This window comes from Galeopterus variegatus, unplaced genomic scaffold, assembly GCF_000696425.1.
Source record: "Galeopterus variegatus unplaced genomic scaffold, G_variegatus-3.0.2 Scaffold14, whole genome shotgun sequence".
NCBI lineage: Eukaryota > Metazoa > Chordata > Mammalia > Dermoptera > Cynocephalidae > Galeopterus > Galeopterus variegatus.
Genome location: NW_007726125.1, coordinates 1,558,950 through 1,581,976, shown reverse-complemented (window position 1 = coordinate 1,581,976; position 23,027 = coordinate 1,558,950). Strand labels below are relative to the sequence as shown.

General features: G+C 50.1%; 1 protein-coding gene across 3 annotated transcripts in view; it reads right to left on the bottom strand.

Annotated features, from left to right (window-relative positions):
* Nucleotides 1-22,078, bottom strand: part of SLC28A1 (solute carrier family 28 (concentrative nucleoside transporter), member 1) — a 70,074-nt gene extending 47,996 nt beyond the window's left edge. For all 3 annotated transcript variants that reach the window (XM_008565806.1, XM_008565798.1, XM_008565811.1), the window contains exons 1-7: nucleotides 21,974-22,078; nucleotides 21,064-21,152; nucleotides 19,600-19,691; nucleotides 14,758-14,941; nucleotides 9,167-9,308; nucleotides 7,639-7,752; nucleotides 5,685-5,762 (exon numbers count right to left, since the gene is read on the bottom strand). In XM_008565806.1, coding sequence (XP_008564028.1) covers nucleotides 5,685-5,762; nucleotides 7,639-7,752; nucleotides 9,167-9,308; nucleotides 14,758-14,941; nucleotides 19,600-19,691; nucleotides 21,064-21,152; nucleotides 21,974-22,069 — 795 coding nt within the window. In that variant the 5' untranslated portion in view covers nucleotides 22,070-22,078. The remainder of the gene's footprint in view (nucleotides 1-5,684; nucleotides 5,763-7,638; nucleotides 7,753-9,166; nucleotides 9,309-14,757; nucleotides 14,942-19,599; nucleotides 19,692-21,063; nucleotides 21,153-21,973) is intronic.
* Nucleotides 22,079-23,027: the final 949 nt, after the last annotated feature.

Here is a 23,027-nt window from a genome sequence, read left to right as displayed (position 1 = left end):
AAACACCCCTAGCACGGGGTGCAATGACGTCTTCCTGCTCTCCCAGAGTGAGATGCAGAGAGGATCACGTACTGTCTAGACTGCCTGTCCAGTTGATCATGTGAGGGACCGCGGGGCAGCTGGCAGCCTCGGAGCCAGGCCCACGCCAGGAAGGACAGTGCCTGGGTGGCAGGACTCGCTCCCGGCAGCAACCAGGAGATGTGTTCTATCTGCCAGACAGGGACCTTTGGTGGAAGGGAAGCTGTGTTTTGGATTACGAGGTGGCTGTCTAGGGAGGGAAGGGGAATGGAAGAGAAAAGAGGGAACCCCTGTGGAGAAATGTCTACCTATGTCCTTAGCACATTTTAAAATCAGGTTTTGGCTTTTTTGGTTGAGCTGTAGGAGTTCTTTATATATGCTGGATATTAACCCCTTTTCAAGTATATGATTTGCAAGTATTTTGTCCCATTCAGGAGGTAGTCTTTTCACTTTGTTGATTGTGTACTTTTTTTTTTTTTCTTTAAAAGATGACCGGTAAGGGGATCTCAACCCTTGGCTTGGTGTTGTCAGCACCACGCTCAGCCAGTGAGCAAACCGGCCATCCCTATATAGGATCCGAACCCGTGGCCTTGGTGTTATCAGCACCACACTCTACCGAGTGAGCCACAGGCCGGCCTGGGACCCCTGATTTTCTAAGGTGGGATATTTAATACTAAATAAGTCCCTGTGGCCAATATGACCTCACAGCCCAGGAAACACGTTGGGGCCTGTAGTGAGATAGCAGAAGAGCCTGGCACGTAGCTCAAGACAGGGCTGCCATGGGAGGGGGAGGGAAGTGCCACTAAGTCCTACTGTGTGCCAGGTACCAATGTGTGGTGACTCGTTGATCCTCAGAGTGACTGAGCCAGATGCAACTGACTTCACTTTGCAATTGGGCACAACAAGGCTGTGAGATGTTGGCGACCTGCCCAAGGTCACATACCCGCAAAGAGGCAGAAGTACCTGCTGGCCAGCAGGCAGGCTGCCAAGGTCCTGCCATGACCCTGAGAAAGTTTTCCCTGGGAGGCCATCCTGGGGTTCTCTGTCTGCAGAGGCAGCACACATCCCTGCTATAGACTCAATGTTTGTGTCCCCCCAAATTCATATGTTGAAACCCAATCCCCAAGATGACGGTAATAGGAGCTGGTGTCTTTGGGAGGTGATTAGGTCAAGAGGGCAAAGCCCTCATGAATAGGATGAGTGTGCTTATAAAAGAGGCCCCAGAGAGCTCCTCACCCCTTTCACCACGTAAGGATACCAAGACAGTCATCTATGACCAGGAAGTGGGTCCTCACCAGAACCTGACCATGCTGGCACCCTGATTTCTGACTTCCAGCCTCCGGAACTGTGAGAAATAAATTTCTGTTGTTCATAAGGCATCTAGTCTATGGTTTGGTTTTCATTATAGCATCCTGGACAGACTAAGACAGGACCCTTCAAGGAAGAGCCAAGAACGTCCTGACCACTGCTTTGTAGAGACAGCTTTGCAGGCTGGTCCTGCTAGTACTGCAACTCAAGGGAGAAGGGACTTCTACCTCCTCTAGGCCAGTGGTTCTTAGAGTGTGGTCCCTGGACCAGCAATAGCATCTAAGAACTTGTTAGCAATGTAAATTTTGAGCCCCACCCCCAAAGTTTCTGCTTTAGGAGGTCTATGCTGCGGCCTGAGGTTTTGGCCTTTCCAGATGCAGCTGGTGCCGTGATCTGGACACCACACTCTGAGAACCATGGCCCTAGAGTGAACACTAGACCCTCTGAGCAGACATAATCACCTTGCCAGGAAACAGGCTTTGAAGGTAGGATAGGATTAAAAGCTCTAAGGATATGGCCCTGCTCCCCCCTCTTTCCAGAGGAAGCTGAGCCAGAGCTCTTGATGGCTTCCTAAGGCTGTCTGAGCAAACCCCCACTCTCCCAGACACCAAGGCCCAATCACTGTAGTCAGGGCCCTGTCACCAGCCCTGGGCCACAGCAAACCACAGACACCCAAACCTGGAAGATTCCTTAGAGGCGACTGCATGTCCACCGTTCTACCACCATTACCAAAATGCAGAAGGAACTCCAAGTCCAGACAGACTGGATTCTTGGCTGTCCCCAGACATGCCTCCTGTTTTTGTTTGTGCCATCCCTTTGCCCAGAATGACCTTGCCACTCTGCCCTTTCATGCCTGTCTCTACCGGGATGCCACATTCTCAACAGATTTCTCCTGCCTCAATTGTCCCATCTCCCTCCTTGCAGCCATCCCACCCCAGGCCCCACTTATTTCACGTTCCCTCCCCTGGAAATCATGCTCCCTAAGGTTACCAGTGACCCCTTAACTACCAAGTCCAATGGCACATTTCAGTCTTTACCTCATTTGATCTGTGTGTGTGTGTGTGTGTGTGTGTGTATGCATGTAAAATTTGGCACTGTAGGCCACTTGGGAGGTCAACATATTTTCCTTCACCCTAGGGGTTGCTTGGGGAGAAGATGTGAACAGCACTGCTAGCTTAGTAGGTGGATGCGAGTTCCAGGGCTGGAGTGAAAGTGGAAGAATGAGAGTACTCCCAGGTCAGCCAGACCCAGGAAGGATGCAGGGCTGCGGGAGGGACGGGGGAGGGGCTGATCATGTGGGTGGAAAGTTACTAAAAGGAGATGGAGCCAAGGCGGAATGATTCATCAAGCTGATACAGCCAGGTGGTGACTGCCACGTCAGCTGTGCTGGACTCCAGGCCCAGGGTGGGTTGAGGGCTGAAGAAGCCCCAGGGAGAGACTCTACTTCCTAGAGAAGAGATCAGCTGGACCGTGGCCCAGCAGGAAGGAGCTTGGATTCTGAGAATCTGAGTGCGCTCAGAGAAGACCTCTCCAGGCTGAAATTGGCCAAAGGCCTTGGATTGGGTCCACATGATTCATGAAGAGAATGGAGAGAAACCTCCTGAGCCTTTCATTCAACTCAGCACTTAACAAAGCCACCTCTGCCTTGAGGGCACATCCCAAACTTGGAAAGCACGTGTGGGGGAGGGGAAGGGGGAACAAAGTTTTGTGATTAGTGAATCTGTGAGAAAGGGAATTCTGAGGCCACGGAGCATTTGTCTTAAGTCCTCCCTCGTCTGACCTGGCATTGCTAAGGATGCCATGGGCCAATACACTGACCAGGAATTTGTCCAGAAGACAGGGCCTCCCAGGAACCAGGAAACTGCTAGTGCTTGACTGGGAAATGCTGAGGCTGGTTAATGATAAACCCAACTCACCTGTTATTCTCTTTTGACTAAACATCCAATCTCAAAGTCTTTTGTCACTGTTAGGAGGTTTTAAATGATCATTATTGTTAGCAGGGGTGCTTTTCGTATTTGGAGGGGAGACACGATGCCACTGATTTCTACTTATAGTCTGAGGAAGAAAACATCCCTCCACTGGAAGCCTGGGGACAGGCCTAGCTCCAGCTCTGCCCGAAAGTGCTGGGCAACTATGGCCAGTTCACTGCTCCTCTCTAGGGCTTGGCTGGACCATCTGTAATACAAAGACTACTGAGCTCCCTCTTAGCACTAACAGCCCAGGAATTCATGATTCTAAAGGGTGATTCAGGGAGAGATGCCGCAGCAGGTGTGCGCACATTCTTCCAGAAAGGGAGAGAAGGCAGGAGGAAACACGCTAACCCCACAGGAACAGCAGCAAGCCGAGATACGCTCAGTGCTGGGAGAGGAGAGAAGCAGGTGGGGCACTGGTGGATAGCAGCTGCCTGGCCTGCCTGGCACCTGTGCTCCCCTTCTTTGGTTAATGAGGCTCTCATTTCCCTTGAGGAAACAGCTTACATGTCCGTCATGTTGAACCGTGCCCTGTGCCTGGGACCCACCAGTGCGTTCTCACCTCTGTGCTGCTGTCCATGCCACTCCCTCTTCCTGCTCAGCTCCATGTGTCCAAATCTTTCCTGTCCTGAAGCTCCATGTCAAATGCCACCTCCACAGGGAATCTTTCTCACTGACCCTAGTTCTAAACAATCTCTCCCTAGAAGGATCCCCCAGGCACTTTCCTTTATACCTCTCTTATCACATTTGAACCCAGCTGCCTGGGGAGGGTCAATGCAGCGTGTTGTGTGTTTGTTTTTAAAGTGTCAGCCTCTGCTGGAACTTCTCTGACTGGGTGGACGCAAGAACACAAGAGGTCACCGTGAAGCAGATCTTCAGTGCTCTTCTCTGAAACCTTGGTTGGCCCTCCCTCCCTGGCTATGCAAATGTGAAAGCAGCAGCCCCCCCTGCCCTCAGGGAGTGGCAGTAGAGGACCTTTGGGGGTCTGACAGAGGCTGCCCCTCCCAATATTCTCCCTACACAGAACTGGTCTCAGAAAATATGACGGGCAAATTTGTCCAGGGGTCAAGAAGACTCCTGAGAAGGTAGGAACCTGGTTCCCTCCCTCTCCTCTAGGGCTGACATTGTTAGAACCCCTCATTCCCCGGAGAGCTGGCACAACAGACAGTGATGCTCCAAGGGGAACTCGCCAGAGGTCAGGGGCAGGGGCAGGCAGGAGGGTTTGGACTTATGACCTGGCTTAACACCAGCCCACAAATCCATGGACAAGTGCATGGCTTAGGCAGGAAACTTCGAGGGTCCAGCACCCCCAGCAGGGTGGGGAGGCTCTGGAAACAGTGGCCAGAGTAAGGACTAAAAGCAGAAGCCCCCAGAGCCTGCACACAGGGTCCTGCATAGTAGCTCCACAGTTATAGCGGTCCAGGATGGTGGTGCGGACTGAGTGGCACCAGTTTCCCTCCAAGGTGCCACGACAGCAGAAAGCTGGGGCCAGCTACTGGGTGAGTGGAGCCCCAGGTCTCTCCCTTTCTGCCTGGCATTTGGAAGTGGAGCTTAAGTGTGGAGTGAACCTTGGGGTCTTCAGACAATTTGGGTTTGAGGCGGGCAGAGGAGGACTATGCTAGAGTTCTTACTAAACAAGGCATGTAGGGCATGTAGGCACTTGAGCAGTTAACTGGGGAAAGAAGAAATACAGCCGCAGTTCCAGCCAGAACACCAGCAGCACACTCGGCACAGGCCGCCCTGCTTTAAATCAGGGTTGGGGCTCTGCCATTAGACAAAGAGTGTTAGAAATGGAACACACTTTCTCCTATACTATTTTGCACCGCACTAGGTATATGATAAATTTCTGTTGGAAGGAAGGCAGGTCCGGGAGGCTAGAGAGTAGGGAGCTCTAGCTTGCAGCTGGACTAATAAGGGCAGGTTTCCTGGCACAGGTGGCTGTGAGGGTCCTGAAGGAGGAGCAGCATGCTGGAGGATCATTTGAGTCTAAGCGTTCCTGGAAACTGTCCTTTACAGGCCCAGAGCCCCCATGTCAGGGGCTAGGTTCTCACAGGAGCCAGCCCTGTGCTCCCTCTCCCGCTTCTTGACCTCAGCCTTCCAGAAATTCTATCATTTGGGAGGTCATATTTAAGGAAAACACTACAGGAATATCTCACTTTTGTAAAGTTCACACGATATGGCAAAGACATAACACCTGTTGAACACATTGCCCCTCCCAGGCCTCCGAGGCAAGCTTCCTCAGCTTCTGCCACAGAATCCTCTGCCCTCCCCCACCCCGGCCTCGCCTCTACTCTCCTCCTGGCCCAGCCGGCTTGCTTGGAAGCCCCACTAGCTGGAGGCAGCTGGGCAGCTGCTGCTAAAGCCTCTTGGACCAAGAGTCGAGCTGACCTGAAAGGCGAAGACATCCTTGATCAGAGCCTCCCCAAACACAAAGCTGGAGCCAGCCTCGGTGTAGCTCAGGAAGATCTGAAAGGAAAAAACAAAACAAAAACATGGTGTGAGGCTAGGAAGGGTGGAGGGAGGGAACAGTGGCCAGAAAAGCAGATGGAGCTGACCTGGAGGGGCCGCGTGCCCTCCCACTGCCCATGGCCCTGGCGGGAGAGAGGGTGCCAAGGGCCCAGGCAGGTTGGCCCAGGGACGTGGCCCCCAGGCCCTTATTAGGAGGCCCCGCCTGGCAACGTGCACTAAAGCCACAGTCATGGGTGCATCAATTCTGAGCATTTTCTGCAGAGACCCCTTTATGATCAATTTTAAAGAAATATTCTGAGATGAGCATTGTTAGGAAAATAAAGAGAAGATGGAAGAAGCAAGACCGTGAGAGGTGTGGAGAAGGTGGTCACAGGTGGAGCCTTTGTGTCTGCCCAGTCCCCTGGCAACCCACAGCACAACCTCTGCTCATCTGGTCCCCATCCCAGGCTGGTGGCCTTGGTGTTCGAGTCCAGCTGCACTTCTGCGGGAGCTCTGTGTTTAGGTCTTGCATGTGCATTTGGACTGCAGGGACAAGTCACTTTTCTTGTCCGGGCCTGAGTGTTCCAATCTAATAAAATGAAGACCTGACCAGAGTAGCAACTCCACAGTGCCCACACAGATGCTGTCAGCGAGGCCAGCAGGTGGGCACAGACTCCAGACATGCAGGGTCCCCTCCCCGCACCCCGCACAGAGCACAGGCAAGTGCGAGGTGGTGAGAGAGAGGGAGGTGAGTAGAGGATTAAACCTGATAATTTCTATTTTAAAAAGTAAATCATGGGCCGGCCCGGTGGCGCACTGCTACAGTGCGCCGCTTGAGAGCGCGGTGGCGCTCCCACCGAGGGTTCGGATCCCACATATAGACCGGTTCCCGCTCACTGGCTGAGCGAGGTCCGGGCGCAACACCGAGGGTTGCAATCCCGTTGCCGGTCCCGGTCCGGTACGGGCGCGACACTGAGGGTTGCGATCCATTGCCGGACACGGAAAAAGACAAAATGGGAAAAAAAAAAAAAAAAAAGTAAATCATGATTGTTGCACAATGTGCATGAGCTTAATGACACTTAAAAATAGTTAGAATGGTGAATGCTCTGTAATGTACATTTTACCACAATAAACACCAATAGTGTTAAATTCAGTAAACATTACTTTTAAACAGACACAGACACACACTAAGTAAATGCTACAGTGCGCCGCTTGAGAGGCTCCCACCGAGGGTTCGGATCCCACATATAGACCGGTTCCCGCTCACTGGCTGAGCGAGGTCCGGGCGCAACACCGAGGGTTGCAATCCCGTTGCCGGTCCCGGTCCGGTACGGGCGCGACACTGAGGGTTGCGATCCATTGCCGGACACGGAAAAAGACAAAATGGGAAAAAAAAAAAAAAAAAGTAAATCATGATTGTTGCACAATGTGCATGAGCTTAATGACACTTAAAAATAGTTAGAATGGTGAATGCTCTGTAATGTACATTTTACCACAATAAACACCAATAGTGTTAAATTCAGTAAACATTACTTTTAAACAGACACAGACACACACTAAGTAAATTACTTGCAGTTTTTTCCAGAGCTTTTAACTATAATAAGTTCCAAATCACTGATGACCACCACAGGCCATGTGCCATGGTGTCCAGGTGCCCTCAGGAACTCCCAGGCTGGGATTCTCCTCCGTAGGACGACTCTGTCAGGGCCGGGGCCCAGGCCTGAGGGAAGCAGCCACTGTACCACCCAGCCCCCGGCTGCCCACCTGGTCTGGGCCCCCAGTCCACCCCTCCTCCTGGTCCTGAGCCCTCTTCTATGCCTCACTGCCCACCTTCCCCCCTCCCCATTCCCTGGCATCCTAAGATACTCTGGGCAGCCAGGCCCCATGTACACACCTGGATCTGGTCACCCAGCCACTGGAATGCATTAAATCCTGGTTCTGTTCTGATGACAAAGAGTCCAAGTGCAAACTGCATCCCAAGGCCCCAGGACACGGCCCGCCAGGACACCTGCCATGCAACAGAAAGGTCCTGGTGAGCCCAGCTTCCTGGGGGAACAGGGTGGGAGAAAGGGCGGAGGGCACAGGGCTGCTGAGGGGCAATGGGAACTTTGGCCTGTCTGTAGGCTAGGGCTGGACCCAGTCAGAGCCATGGGCCTGCTGCTGATGGTCACACACTCCCTTAGATTCAGAATAAGTCCTGCTCTTGGAAGCAATGGGCCTGGGGCAGTAGCCAGGGGAGGGGCCAGATTCTAACCAAGGACCCACAAGAAACTTGGCCAGTCCTTGAGCGTGCCATGGCACTTAGTCCCTGGGTCATCACTGAGTGGGGGGGAGACAGAGTTGTGGCCTGGAGGTCTGGCCTCAGGGCTTGAGTACAAACCTGCTCACGGCCCAGCTACTCTCTAGCTCAGAGTAACCTCAGTCTACCTGAACCTCCGCCATCTCTCCTCCACAGGCAGGGCTCCCAGCCACCCCAACCCCCACTCCCTCGATGGCCCACCCCAGCAGAGGAGAGCTGGGCTTCTTAGGACTACTGTTCCTTCTCAGCACGTAGTGACTCCTCAGCAGTGATTCCCAAGCTTAGGCATGCATCAGAAGCTCCTGGGAGGCTCAGCTGTCGCCTGGGTATGGTAGTGGCCACGGTATGAAACAGAGCGGGGTCCGGATACCATGGAGTGGTTGCTTGGCCATGGAGGCAGAGAGACACAAGAGTCCCTCTGCCCAATCCACCAGGGCCAACCGGGGGCATGCAGGCCGAGTCCTCTGAATGGGCAGATGGTCACTTTGGTGTGCATCAGAAAGAGCTGAGGGCTTGCTGAAATGAAGATTGCTGGGCCTCAGCCCTGAACTTCTGACTCAGTAGGCCTGGGATGGAGCCTAAGAATGCTCATTTCTAACAAGTTCTCAGCAATACTGATGCAGCAGGGCTGAGCAGCAGACTTTGAGAACTACCATTTTAAGCTAATGATTCTAAGAAACCCTTGGCTCCTCAGACAGACTCTGGAGCTCCGGCTCCATGTTTTACAGAGGTGAGGAGGGAAATCCTGAGCTTACAGACCTGAGGACCAGGCTTGGATTTACCAAGGAAAAAAATGCCCCTGATGGTCTCTGAATCTGGAGAGACAACCAGCCAGGTCTCTCCAGGCAGCACCCCCTGCTCTGCTGGGGAGTCTGAGGACCATACTGAGAGGTAATGACCTACTATGGGTCTCTAGTCCTGCAGCCTCCTCACCAGCCTCACAGGGAGCCTGTCTTGATACACCCAGGTCTTCTCCAGGATCTGAGCCTCTGGGGCTCTCCCAACAGGAGCATCTGCCCCTACCCCAGCTCCCAGCTCCCAGCTCCCAGCTCCCAGCCTAGGGGCAGAAGAGAGAATCATCCACTCTTGCTTCCATCCCTGGGCCTGACAACTAAGCACTCACTGCGCAGTGATGCTTCGAGCAAGCAAAGAGGACAGTGATGAACACGCAGATTCCTGCAAAGGAGATCAGCTGCTCAGGCCGCTGGGAGGTGTCCAGAGACAGCCACAGGACCAGGACCAGGAAGGCAGCGAGCGCTAGACTCCTGTGGGGGAGAGGCAGAAAGCTGTCATCCTCAGCATTCCCCATGCCACACGCACACGACAGCACCCGGGGGCTCAGAGGAAGGGTGCTTGGGTCTGGGAGGAGGAGAGAGAGCATAGCACAGGGGAAAGAGCACAAGCTCTGGATCTATTTGCTAGGAAGTGCTAATCTAGCTGTGTGACCTCAGGCAGACCACTAGCCATTTTGAGTCTAGTTTCCTCATTGGGTCAAATGAAGATAAAGACTCTCCCATTTCTCAAGGTTGCTGAGAGGATTAAATAAGAGAATGTGTGTACTGAGCTTAGCACAGTGCCAAGTACATGGCTCCACCCAGGGACAGGAATTCTCACAACTGCTATGATGCTCAGCCCAGCCTCTGACCTTGGGGATGGGGGAGTGGGGTGATATGCAGCCCAGGACTCAGTATTGTGGGCCATGGGCTCTGCCCCCAAATGCCTAGAAGCAATGTCAGTCCACGGCACTGAGCCAAGCACCTAAGACCAACGACTGGATCCAACCTCGACAGCAATACTTCCCTACCTGGGGCTGAGGTTTGCTTGTCCAGGAGGCAGCCTAAAGGGTGGGAGAGACCAGGTCCTGGCATCAGGTGCTCAAGGTCTAGCCCAGACCTGGACATCAACTCACTGGGTACTACTCAAAACAGCTAATGTTTACTGGGCACCAGTTATGTGCCAGGTACTATGCCAAGCACTGAGAGACATACTGTAACTGTCCTCTTTTTTCTCTGTGAGGAAACTGAGGCACAGGGAGGTTAAATAACATGCCCAAGTACCCCCATCTAGAAAATGGCAGAGTGGGAAATCCTATCATGGTCATTGAAAGGTGGGGCCTTGAAGAGGTGATTGGATTGTGGGACCATGCTGCAGTGAATGGATTAATAATGGTGGTCGGGGGCGTGGTTCTGAGGGCTTTAAAGGGAGAGCACAAGAGAGGTTAGTCTCTCTTTCTGCCATTCTTGCCATGCAACACCCTGCACTGCTGTAAAGTCACCTCACCAGATGTGTTCCCTGCTCTATGGACTTCCAGCCTCTGAAACTGTAAGCAATAAATTTCGTTTTCTTTATAAAATACCCAGCTCAGTGTATTTTTTTATAAGCAACAGAAACAGACTAATGCACGTATCATACACAGTATTTTCACTCCACTAAAAATCCTCTGTGCTCCACCTAGTCATCCCTCCCCCAGTCCCAACCTCTGATCTTCCTACTGTCTCCATAGTTTTGCCTTTTCCAGAAGGTCATATAATTAAAATCATACAGTAGGTAGCCTTTTCATATTGTCTTCTTTCACTTAGTAACATGCATTTAAATTTCCTCCGTGTCTTCTCATGGCTTTATAGCTCATTTCCTTTTAGCATTGAATAATATAGTCCATTGTGTGGGTGTGCCGTAGTTTATTTATCCATTCACCTACTGAAGATCATCTTGATTTCTTCCAAGTTTTGCCAATTATAAATAAAGATGCTGTAAATATCCATGTGCAGGTTTTTGTTTTGTTATTGTCGTTGTTGTTTGGTGGCTGGCCAGTACGGGGATCCAAACACTTGACCTTGGCGTTTGTTATCAGCACCACGCTCTAACCAAGTGAGCTCCCCGGCCGCTCCTGCCTGTTCTTTGTTCTCTTTTTCTATTTTTCTACCATCTTTCAGATTGACTATTTATAAGTGATTCTCCTTTTTTGACGTGCCAGCTCTAACTCTATGCTGAGTTATCTTAGTGGTTGCTTTAGCATTTATAGTATACATTTTAATTACGATCTTTGTCACAATCTACCTTCATGCCATGCCACACTACTTCACATTATATAGTCTAAAAACCTTACAATATAATTTCATTTCTTCCTTCCAAGCCTTTGTGCTATTGTGATTTATTCTACATAGAATATAAACTCCACTAGATGTTATAATTCTTGCTTCATAAAAATTGATTACATGTGAAGGAAATTTTTAATAGTCATTGTATTTACCCACGTAGTTACCACTTTTTGTGCTCTTCATTTTCTTATGTAGAACCAGGTTTCCATCTGGTATCATTTTCCTTCTGTTTGAAGAACTTCTTTTAACATTTCTTGTAGTACGAATCTGCTTTTCTGTGTCTGAAAAATTATTCCAGCTTTTGTATGCGTGAAAAAGTTCTTATTTCCCTTTCTTTTTTAAAAAGATATTTCACTTTACAGAATTCTAGGTTGACAGGTTTTGGGGTTTTGTTGTTGTTTACTGTTCCACTATTTTCTCACCTGTTTTTGAAAATAAATCTGCTAGTAATTCATATCTTTGTTACTCTGTACGTGTCTTTTTTCTCTAGCTGTTTTTAAGATTTTCTCTTTATCATTGGTTTTAAGCAATTTAGTTATGAGGTACCCTGGTATAATCTTCATGTTTCTTGTGCTTCTTGAATCTTTGGGTGTACAATCTTCATCAAATTTGTAATTTTTTTGGACATTATTTCTTTAAATATTCTTTCCACCTTCATTCTCCTTTGGAGACTTTTTTTTTTTCCTTTTTGTCTTTTTTCATGTCCGGCAATGGATCACAACCCTCAGTGTCGCACCCATACCGGACCGGGACCGGCAACGGGATCGCAACCCTCGGTGTTGCTCCCACACCTCGCTCAGCCAGTGAGCGGGAACCGGTCTGTATGTGGGATCCGAACCCTCGGCGGGAGCGCCACCGCGCTCCCAAGTGGCGCACTGTAGCAGTGCGCCACCAGGCTGGCCCCTCCTTTGGAGACTTTAATTGAAGGTATATTTGCCCACTTGATGTTGTGCCGTGGTTCACTGATGTTCTGTTTGACTCTTTCAGGTTTTATCCTTAAAGTTAGTTAGGGAGGGCCTGAGCAGCATTTATTCTGGGGTTATTTTTTTCCCTGCTACTGAACCAAGACCCTTCTTAGTACTTTAAACAATGCCCTGTGAATTGTGAGGTTTTCCACTGTGACTGCTGGGAATAGACACTATTCCTGGTTCTATTTGGTTCTAGGCACAATTCCCTCTCATCCTTTTGGGTGGTTCTTCCCCAGGCCTTGAGTAGTTTCCTCATATGCATTTACTGATCAGAACTCAACTGGATTTTAGAGAAGGACTTTCTGCATACCTCTGGAGTTTTCTCTCTGCAGCTCTCTCTTCTCTGGTACTCTGTAATATGAACTCTAGCCACCTTGGCTTCCCTGGATTTCCAGCTCTGTCTCTTCAACTCAGGGAATCTGCTCACCCCACCTCAGTTCCCCATCCCCATGCTCTGGCCTGGAAGCCGTCCAAGCAGTAAACTGAGATGACATAGGGCTCACCCCATTTGTTTCCTGTTTCTCAAGGATCACTGTCCTTTGTTGCCTGATGTCCAATGTCTTAGGAGCTCTTGTTTTATATATTGTTACTGTTTTTTAGTTGTTGCAAGTCACAGGTAAACCTGGTCTCTGTTACTCCATCTTGACTGGAAGCCGAAATAAAATGCATGTATTTTTTTAACAGCTTTATTGAGACAAAATTTACATACCATACAATTCACCCATGGTTTTCAGTATAGTCACAGATTCATGCAACCATTACCACAATTTTAGAACATTTTCATCAGCTCAATCCTCCCATCCAGCCCAGCCCTAGGCAATCACTAATCTACTCTCTGTCTCTATAGACTTGCCCATTCTGGACATGTCATACAAGCAGAATCATGCAGTACGTGGTTCTTCACCACTGGCTTATTTCGCTTAGCATAATGTTCTCAGAATTCATCATTATTGCAGTACTTATCAGTGCTACATTCCTTTTTATGGCCAAATAATGTTTCATTACATGTTTTTTTTTTCCTTCACCCATTTTTCAGTTGATGGAAATTTGGGTTTTTCTACTTCTTTGCTATTATGAACAGTGCCATATGACCATCTGTGCACAAGTTTTTGTATGGACATGTATTTTCATTCCTCTTAGGTATATACCTATGAGTGGAAGCTCTAGATCATATGATAACTCCATGTGTAACATTTTAATGAACTGCCTAACTGTTTTCCAAAGCAGCTGCACCACTTTACGTTCCCACCACCAGTATATGAGGGTTTCCATTTCTTCATGTCTGCACCAATATTTGTTATTCTCTGTCTTTTTGACTATAGCTATCCAAGTGGGTGTGAAGTGGTATCTCATGCGGCTCTGATTTGAATTTCCATGATGGCTAGTGATACTGATCACGTTTTCTATTTGTTAGCTATTTGTATATCTTCAGAGAAATGTCTATTCAAATCCTTTTACCATTTTTCAATTGGGTTATTTGTCTTTTTATTGTTGAGTTGTAATTCTGGATACAAGTCCTTTATCAGATATATGATTTGCAAATATTTTCTCCCATTCTGTGGGTTGCCTTTTTGCTTTCTTGATGGTGTCCTTTGAATCAAAAAGTTTCTAGTTTTTATGAAGTTCAATTTATCTGCACGTAGTTTTAAAAGGGAACTTTATATCAATCCCTCAAATGAAAAAGCATTATCAATGACTTGTCATAAATAGAAGACCATTGTAAAACTAAATCCCTTTACAAATCTATTTAATAAAGAGAAGGCAAATATAAAAATAAATATATTTATAAGCAAAATTTTAAATATGTTCATCCATCGACTGGCTCAGATCCATTTGCTGTGGTGTATGGATCTCACTTTGGAAAACATCACTGTGCTCTGCACCACCCTGACTTAGTCATTGAATATCTTTGGTAATCAGTTTCTTCATCAACAAAATAGAGGACTGAAAAAGGTTGGTATTCTTCAGAGTTTTTTTTAAATCATAGAAACCTTTTCTTCCAACTAAATTTTTTGCAAACTTCTGTTTATAAAACACATACATTTAGACCTGCCTGGTGTAAATGGGGAGAGGGGAGGTCTGATGTTCCCTTCCCCAACCTCGCTCCCCTGCCCTATGACATCTCCACAGTTCCCGGAGCTCTAAGAATCCAGTTTGAAAACCAAGGGATCCCAAACTGTTGTCCAGGGACATGTTGGCTTCTTCAGAATCTGCTGGGGGCTAACTAAAAATATTGGAACATAGACCCCAATCTAGCCTGCTGAAGAGGTCTCCAGGGGTGGTCCCTGGCAGCTATATGGCTTGCACATGCCCAGGTGATCTGATGGCAGGCACTGATATGCACCCTCCCCGTTTGGATGGGCTGGCATGTCTGAATGTAAGAAACTGTTGAGTCCTGTTCTCAGTGTTCATAATCACCTGTTGTAACTGGGGCGGAGAACCACAAAGATGGCTGCTTCCTTTGAAACCACCCAGCAAGTCCTGCCCTGGACCCCCAGAAGGTAAGCAGGGCGAGGCGTGTTCCCCATGACACAGGAGCCCTCCCCTCTGGAGGGACAAGAGCTGAGTCCCTCCTCCTTCAGCCCTGCTGTGACCCCTCAGCCAATGTGCCCTCCCCCTGCTCTGCTGCAGGCCTTGCGCTCACTCACCTCTTAAACCAGAGGTTCAGGCGGGAATGTTCCTGAAGCTTGATACACCTCCTCAGCCTTGGCCCCAGAAGCCTCTTCAGCTGGTTATAGACCAGAAAGACCAGGACCACACAGGTGAGGACAAACAGTGCCAGGGCCCTCTGGAAATCCAGGAGGCAGGCAGTAAGCAGGAAGGCAGCGTACGCTGGGGGATGAGACAGAGAAAGGGTCAGCGATGGTGATACCACCTTCCAGGCCCTGCAGCATTACCCACCGACTCCACCTTACCCCACCCAGAGCATGGAGGGCAGGAAAGTCACCCAACCTCTCTGAGCCTCAGTTTCCTCATCTGCAAATGAGAACAATCATCCCTACTGTGTCGAAAGGGTGTTACAAGTTAACTGGCAGAATGGGAGTCAAAGGGCTTTGCAAACTGTACAGTGCTGACTAAACGCGAGGGAAGAGATGCGTGAGGAGGCTGTGAAGCAGGATAGCACGAGTCTCTGGGCATCACTGGAGCAACTGCTGCGGCCCAGGGCCATGCCAGGTCCCATGGGGGACAGAGATGAAAAGTCGGTTCCTCCATGAAGGAGATCACATGCCGGGACTCTGTTCTGAAATATTAACCAATGACCATTTTCTTCCTGGAATTTCCTTCCTATCCTTTGTACAGCTGAACCCAGTCTGTGCTTATGCCTCCAGAAGGGAATGTGATGACAGATAGCAGAAGGGCCTGAGGCTGGCAAGGTGGCCAAGGCCCAGGTGTGTTTGTGGCATAGCAGGCAGAGAAGCCCTGTACCTTGCTTCCTGGGTAGAGCCCAGAATGGCCCTGAGACTTCAGAGAGAGGAGCGCTTGCATGGTGTGTGGGCAGGCAGAGCTGGAGAAAGCTTGTGAAGTTTTCTGCACATCTCAGCAGGCCCCGAAGCAGCAGAGAGGTCCCCAAGAGTGCATGGAAGAGGAGAGAGGTGGGAGACCAGAGCGGGCCACAATGGAGAAAGAGGCATCTCCATGGCCACCTGCAAGGATGGAGAACCTAGGACTGCTTGGAGAAGTGGACAGTTCAGTAGACACTTGAAAGGTGATAGTGGATAAGCCCCCACAGGGCCCCCTGGGAAAAGAGGCAAAGAGAGATTCCAAAGTGACAGAAATTAAGTTCCCATCACTCAGTGGAATGATAAAAATTGAAATGGAAAAGAAGTCAAGTTATATAAAATAAAGTCACCTTTCTCTCACACAGCAGCAGCTCGTGGGCTGGGATTGCAAACTGTGTGAGTGGCATTTAGCCAGGAATGCAGGTACAGGTGACAGGAGCTCAGGGAGGGGGAGCTGGCTGGCAGAGGCACCGGGGTCCCAGGCGCTGAGCTCAGCACTTCATATGCACCTTGACAGTGAAACTCATGCCACTCCTACAAGGTCATGCTACAGTGATGCCCATTTATAGAATGAGACATCTGAGGCCAGTGAAGTTAAGGGACTCACACCCGTAGGACATTGGTCCAGGATTCAAATAAGTTCTGTTCACCCTGGTGCCTGCGCTTTGTGGTTGGGGCAGGCCAGGAAGGGTGGGAGGATGTGGGGAGGCCACGATGGGGGCTCAGAGAAAGGAGGCAATGAAGAGGAATCCTCCAGGCAGGGCTCGAGGAGAACTGTGTCTTAGGGAGTATTTTTACCCATTGAGGATCTATTCACCCCTCTGGTGACAGAACTTTTCTTTTTCTTTTGGACACGCCTTCCCACCTCTTAGGACATGTGGTTCAGGGGTGCCTGACCCACTTCGAGGAGGGTGAGACCACCATCCCCCTGGGTATAGGGCTTGGTTCAGGGATGGGCACATGAACTGAGCTGGGCCAATCAAAGAACTCCCTGGGACTCTGTCTGGAATGATGGGCAAGAGGCACACTCTTCTTCTGAGACCGGGGACACTAAGGCCATCATGGTAGTTTGATGGCACCAAGGCTGTCTTTGCACCCATGGAGATAGCCATCCTGAGGAAGCTATGGTTATCACTCATACACAAAGTGCTTAGAACATGAGCTTCATTTCTCTATCATACCTAGTCCTAGAAAGTAGGGAAGGGCCGCACCATGAAAGATGTGACACAATAAAGACATTAAAGAGCCAGAGGAAATTGAAACAACCAAACATGGAGAAAGTCAACGCTGATCATCGCAAGGGATAACTTAATGATTGAGTTCCTGACAGCCAGGACAAACGTGGAAATAGGATGAAAGAGGTCATTTTCATTCTCTACTAGAAAGAATTCAATCATTTCTTCAAGAGAAACAAGTCAGAGTCTGAGTGAAGGTGCTAGCAATGGGGAATGGAGAAGACCCTGACAAAGGAAGACTTTATTTACTGTCTCAGACACTCTCTCTAGAAGGAAGCTGTGAGGGACCAAGAACCAACCCATCTCAGAAGATGACCCTGCTTTCAGTTCATCAAGCAAACGGGGGCCCTTGCTGCCACCTCTCTCACAGCCCTCTCCCCTCTCTAGCCACCTATGACGGTCTCTGCATCAATACCCACCCTCCCCTCTTCATCTCCAAACTGACAGAATTAGGAGCCTCTTCCTTCCATCTCCTCTTCCTTCACGTTTTTCCTACAAACTTCCCACGTCAGCTCACAGAAGCGAGCGTGGCGCCCATGCCCATCCTTGACACTTGATCACATACGACCCGTTCATATCCCCTCCATGTTCTCATAAAAAATTTCTCAAAGAGCTCTCTACACTTGCTGTCCACAGCATAGAGTTTAAGAGGAAATGATGAAATGGTGCTCCCTGAAACATCTCTTCTTTAAATTTAATTAGACAAATTATACTCAAACTAGTAGATGCCCTGGGAAGGCAATCAACATTAGGGCTAATAAAAAGCTTGAATAGTATAAAAGGGCTGGAGGAGGTATTGTAGAACCTTTCTAGCACTTATGAGAGGTAAATTAACACCAATTGCTAAACATAGAAACTGGATAAATTTCAATATTCATTTAGAAATTAATTTTATGATGCTGTCCTAAGTATTAAAATACAGGTTATACTTAAATCATTCAAAGTTTGGCATGTTCACACATGTGCACAAAGTATTTGATAGATATTTACACACTGGGAGACACAATTATGGTCTGACTTTGGAGTTTTGGCAGATCTGGGTTCAAATTCTGGCAAGTTTCCCTACTAGCTTTTTTTGGGTGCGTGTGATCCGAACCCTCGGGCGGGAGCGCCGCCGCGCTTCCCAAGCGGCGCACTATCCAGTGCGCCACCGGGCCGGCCCTCCAACCCAGTTTTTGCACCTACTCCCTAAGTCACCAGTGACTTCTTTTCCCCTAAATCAATGGACGTGGCTCAGTCTTTGTCCTGCTGGTCCTCTGCAGAGATGCTTTCCCTCCTTCTTGAAACTCTTTGTTCCCTTGGTGCTGTAGATGTCCCCCCAAACCCACTGAGACTCAATCCCCACTGTAACCAAGTTAAGAAGGTGGGAAACCTAATTACAGTAATTGAAAGTTCGGGCCTTGAAGAAGTGATTAGATTGTGAGGACCTTGCCCTAGTGAATGGACTAATCCATTGACGGGTTAATAGCGGTCATGGGTGTGGTCATGATGGCTCTATAAGGAGAGGGAGTGAGTTTAGCTCTCTCTTGCTCAGCCATTTTGCCATGTGTATCCCACGTCGCTGAATAGTCACCACCACCAAGGCCCTCACCAGATGCACCCCCTGGATGTGGACTTCCCAGACTACAAACTGAAAGGAATAAATTCTATTTCTTTTTAAATTACCCAGTTTCAGGTATTCTGTTATAAGCAACAGAAAATGGACTAATACACTCAGCTTCTGTCACCCCTTTTAGTGTGGTGGTCCTCAGACTTCTCTCCTTGACCCACTTCTCAATTCATTCTCCAAGTGTCCCTGGGACACCTCCTCTTCCTCTGGATGGCCTGGCAGTGGTACCTCCAACACACTGTTCAAGTCATACACCTCTCAGCCAAAACCACCTCCTCCGTCCGGGTTCTCCAGCCATGTGGAGGACATCAGCATGCACCCCACCACTAAGCAGGAACCTGAGGCAGCCTTGATTCAGGGCCTCCTTCATCCTGCAGCACACCCCATCAGTTCCCAAGTTCAGCCGGAGTTACTGTCCTAGGAGTTCTCAAATCCACCCCATTCACCTGCCACAGTTTCATTCTCACGTATGCCCTATAGCCCTCAACGTCTCCTGCCCCCGTATCTTCCCTGCCCCTCTCTTCCAGGGCTCCACAATGTGAATTCAACCTGATCCTTCTCGATTTAAATCTTCCAATGGCTCTCTCTGGCCTTGAAGGTAAAATCCAAGTCCCTGAGCATCCTCCCATCCCTGTCCACTCCCAACACCAAGCCTTCTCCTCCCCCACATCTCCCACCTCATCCTCTGGCACTGCTGTCTAGAACTTTACCCTCCGGACTTTATGGTCAGACACAAGTCTTTATCAAAACCCGTACCTGCCGGGTCTCACTTTTGCTCCTGTGGCCCTCCTGCCTGGGGTGCCTTCTCACTCATCATTGTCCTTCTCCCCCACCTGGCTAACTCCTACTCAGCCTGCAGGACTCAAATGTCACCTCTTCCTGGAAGTCCTCTCTGACTGCTCCTTGAAGGCTTATTGCCTTATATGAGAATATTTGTTCCTCTCCCTTACCCATGAGGTAGTGCCTCAGGAACAAGACCTGTTCTGGCTTAACTGGTGCCCCAGTACCTGGCACAGGAGCTGGCCCTGAGCAGGTGCTCAGTAAACATTTGTTGAATAATAGGGTAAGTGAGTGAGGCTGCACTGAGACATGGATGGCAGGGGCAGGAGAGACTGTCTCCTGGGTGGGACTGGGCCCCAAGCTCACCAGTACAGAGCAGTCCTACGCAGATCCATCGAAAGAGCTGTGTGTGCTCCCTGCAGAAGCTTCTGGCTCTCAAGACTGGCTGCAGGCTCCTCCTGGGGAGAGGACCAGCAGGGTGCGTGAGTGGCTCCCCAGACTCCCAACCCAGTGAGGATCCTCAGCACCTCCAGGTGGTAGCCACTCAGGTATGTCCCCAGTAAAATGGCGACAGGTGGCAAGCCAGACACTGGCCTTGACATCCACAGGACAGAAGGGCAACCCAGTCTAGAGCAAACTGAGAAATGGTTCAGGCCTTCCTGTCCCTGTGTCTACAGAAGCTGTGGCTGGCGCCTGGAGCAGCACTCGCAGGCCCCACTACCCCAAGTGATAATCCTGCCTCCAGGGCTTGGAAGGGAATTAACTGATGAGGAAGAATCTTATCAACATACAGAAGTGCACACACGACAGTGGCTGCCTCCTGTCTCCTGTCATATGCCCACCTGACCATGAAGCAAGGTGAGAGGCTCCCAGCTCTGCATTTACTCCCTTGGGACCTGGGACACTTGTCATCTGAATCAGCAGCTCCTATTCTGAAGAGAGGATGTATGAAGCATCCATCTCTGCCCGGCTGCTGGCACACGCCCCCACTGCCTTCAGGCCCAGTACAAACGCCAGTTCTTGACTGGTCATTTGGTCCCTCGTCCGTCCCTGGAGGAAAGGCTGGTACCTGAATAGCCTCTGGGGTCCCATAGGCTGAGCTTCTAGTAGATGTTCAGCCAGTGTTCACTAGGATTCAACCAGCAGCTGCTATTTTAAGGAGCCTCTCGCCTTTCTGTCTCCACCTCCCACCTCCTGGAGGGTGAGGGAGTCATTCTTCCCCAGTCCCCCACCCAGGCAGATAGGTGAGATCTCTTCCCTACCGCCTCCCCCTGCCCTTCTAGCTCTTCGCAGCTCAGGATCTAGCCAACGAGGACCCCAGCAGGCCTGGCAGTCAGGAGGCAGAGATCTAGGCTCGCGTCACACGCTTGCTGCCTAGATGACATGGGCCAGTCCCTTTCCTTCTCTGGGTTTCTGCTTTCCCGTGTAAAATGAGGGGCCTGGCCCAGCCCAGGAGTTTTCAAACTGAGCCTCGGGGTTCCCCAAGGTGCCCCAGAGACTGCACGGGGCAGAAGGCAGAGGGGAGACGGAGAGGAAGGCCTGGCTGGTTCATCCAGAGCAGCCCCACAGTGCATATCAGGGTCCTTGATGGGATTTTGCTCTGGCTGCTTAAAAGCTATTGGGGAACAGGGAGGCTGGCTCACCTCTGAGGCAGAGGCCGGCACAGCTCATTCGCCTGCAAATGTTGGCTAAAGCACCTTGACTCCTACCTTCAACAAAGGTTGACAGTCTCCCCTCACCACACTTATCAGAAGGCAGGTTCCCCGCTCATGTTTCCCAAGATGGCCTCTGCCACAGGCCAGCCCATGCCCTTCACAGATAATCACCTACCTTCCAAAGAAGGGCTTCGGTCCCAAGTCTCTCCAGCTCCTCCCGCCCTCTGCAGGGCTCCATTCACTGCCAGGGAGCTGGCCTTCCTCCTAAAGCCAGTAGGGAGCTGTCAGTGTCAGCCTTCCTACCCATTAGACAACTGGGGCTGAGGGGCCTGGAGAGCCGAGAGACCCTGGCTGCCACCCGTGTGCCCACAGGCACCTCATAAGTGTACTGAGGTGGGGACTGGACTGTTGCACAGGAAGTAATTAGAGAGCTACTGAATTAAATTTTGCAAAGCATGCACTGAGCAACTACTATGTGCAGAGCTCTGTGCTAAACACATCCTGCCTTTAGGGACTCATGGTCTACATTAGAGAAGAACACTTGTGACTCAGCTGTGGCTGGTTGGGGGCCAAGAGGAAACCTCCGAGGAAGGTCTAGGGCACCATTTACCCCACAGTCTACAGAGTTGTTTTGGTGAGGGGGTGGATATTCTTGCAGATGACAGTGTGAAATGTGCACCCTGGGGTACGCAAGGCAGTGAAGAGGAGGGGGCTTTGTCAGGGAGGCTGGGAGGACAGAGGGTGTCAACCTAGCCCTTTGAGGACAAGATCGTGAACTCCTTTAAAGGCTGAGATTTCCTCAGAAGCCCCACCCACACCCCCACCACCATCTGATTCCTCTTCTCGCCCTTTAGATCACAGCTCAAATGTCACTTCCTTTTTGGGAACTTCCCTGCCCCATACCACCTGCACCATTCAGATTAGGACAGGCTATATTGGACATAGTAGGTGCTCAGTAAATGATTGATGAGTGAAATAAAGGAGGCTGCTTCACGCTGAGGAGGCTGACACATTGGGGTTTCCTAACCATGCAAGCAAAAGAGGTGAGGAGGAGGCCAAAACGGCGGATGGGCAAGGGGACAGACCGGACTTTCCAAGAACTCAGCCCCCATGTTCTCCACACCGTTGGCCATGGGTGTGAGAGAGATGGAGCCTCTTGGTCTTGCTGTGTCATTCTCCATGTGCCAGACCTTCCAACTGAAAGACAAAATCAGGGAGGACCCAAAGCTGAAAGGAGAGGGCCAGGCAGGGCCCAGACTAGGGTCTGGGGACCAGAAGCGAGTGCAGGAAGGGGTGCTCCTCCATGTGCCAGGGAGCACAGGCCGTCGCCCCAGGCACAAGGAAGGCTGAGCCCTGGGATGCACGGCCCCAGGCAGGGTCTGGCCCTCACTTCCGATGCTGGGAGAGGCAAGTCCTTATAAGCTGTGGGAGTTCCAGGCAGAAACAGCAAATTCTGCCCACTTCACAGGGAAGGAAAGTAAGGAATTGTGTACAGCACGTGCAGATACCTGAGACAGGCATTCTTCTGAAGAGAGGCCCTAGCTTTCATCACTCCCACAACAGGTTAAACCACTGCCATTGGTGATATCTTCGTGTATTATACTTCCCCACCTCTGAAAGGTGGAGATAAAACATCCTGTAGACGGCATTCCAGTCCCCAGATCCAACTATACCTGAAGTCATTCCTACCCCTGGACTTTTCCATTACAAGAGCCAATAGAAGTAGTTCCTTTTCTGCTGAGAATCAATTTATAGGCTTAAGCTCATTGGTAAATATGAGTCCTAACTAAGACCCCCTTTCTCTCCACTCCTGCTTCCTCTCTTTTTCCTCTTCTTAGGGATCACTCTACCCAAACCCCAGCCTGGGAAAGCTGATATACCCAGAGACACGTGCACAGGTAGAAAGCCCAGCCACCTGTGCACACACAGACACACAGCTGCACAGAGAGAGGCAGGAGTCTAAACCTACTCACATATTTGTGGTGAACAGGGAGAGACGCGAGCACACGTTTCTGCGGGACAAGCTGGGTCCAATCTCCTTGCGCTTTGGCCTGGCTTCTCATATCAGTGGAAATTCGTGGGCAGAGTCCAGTGTTGGAGTAGGTTGGGCCTCCCACCCAGCTCTGCCCAGCACCTCCC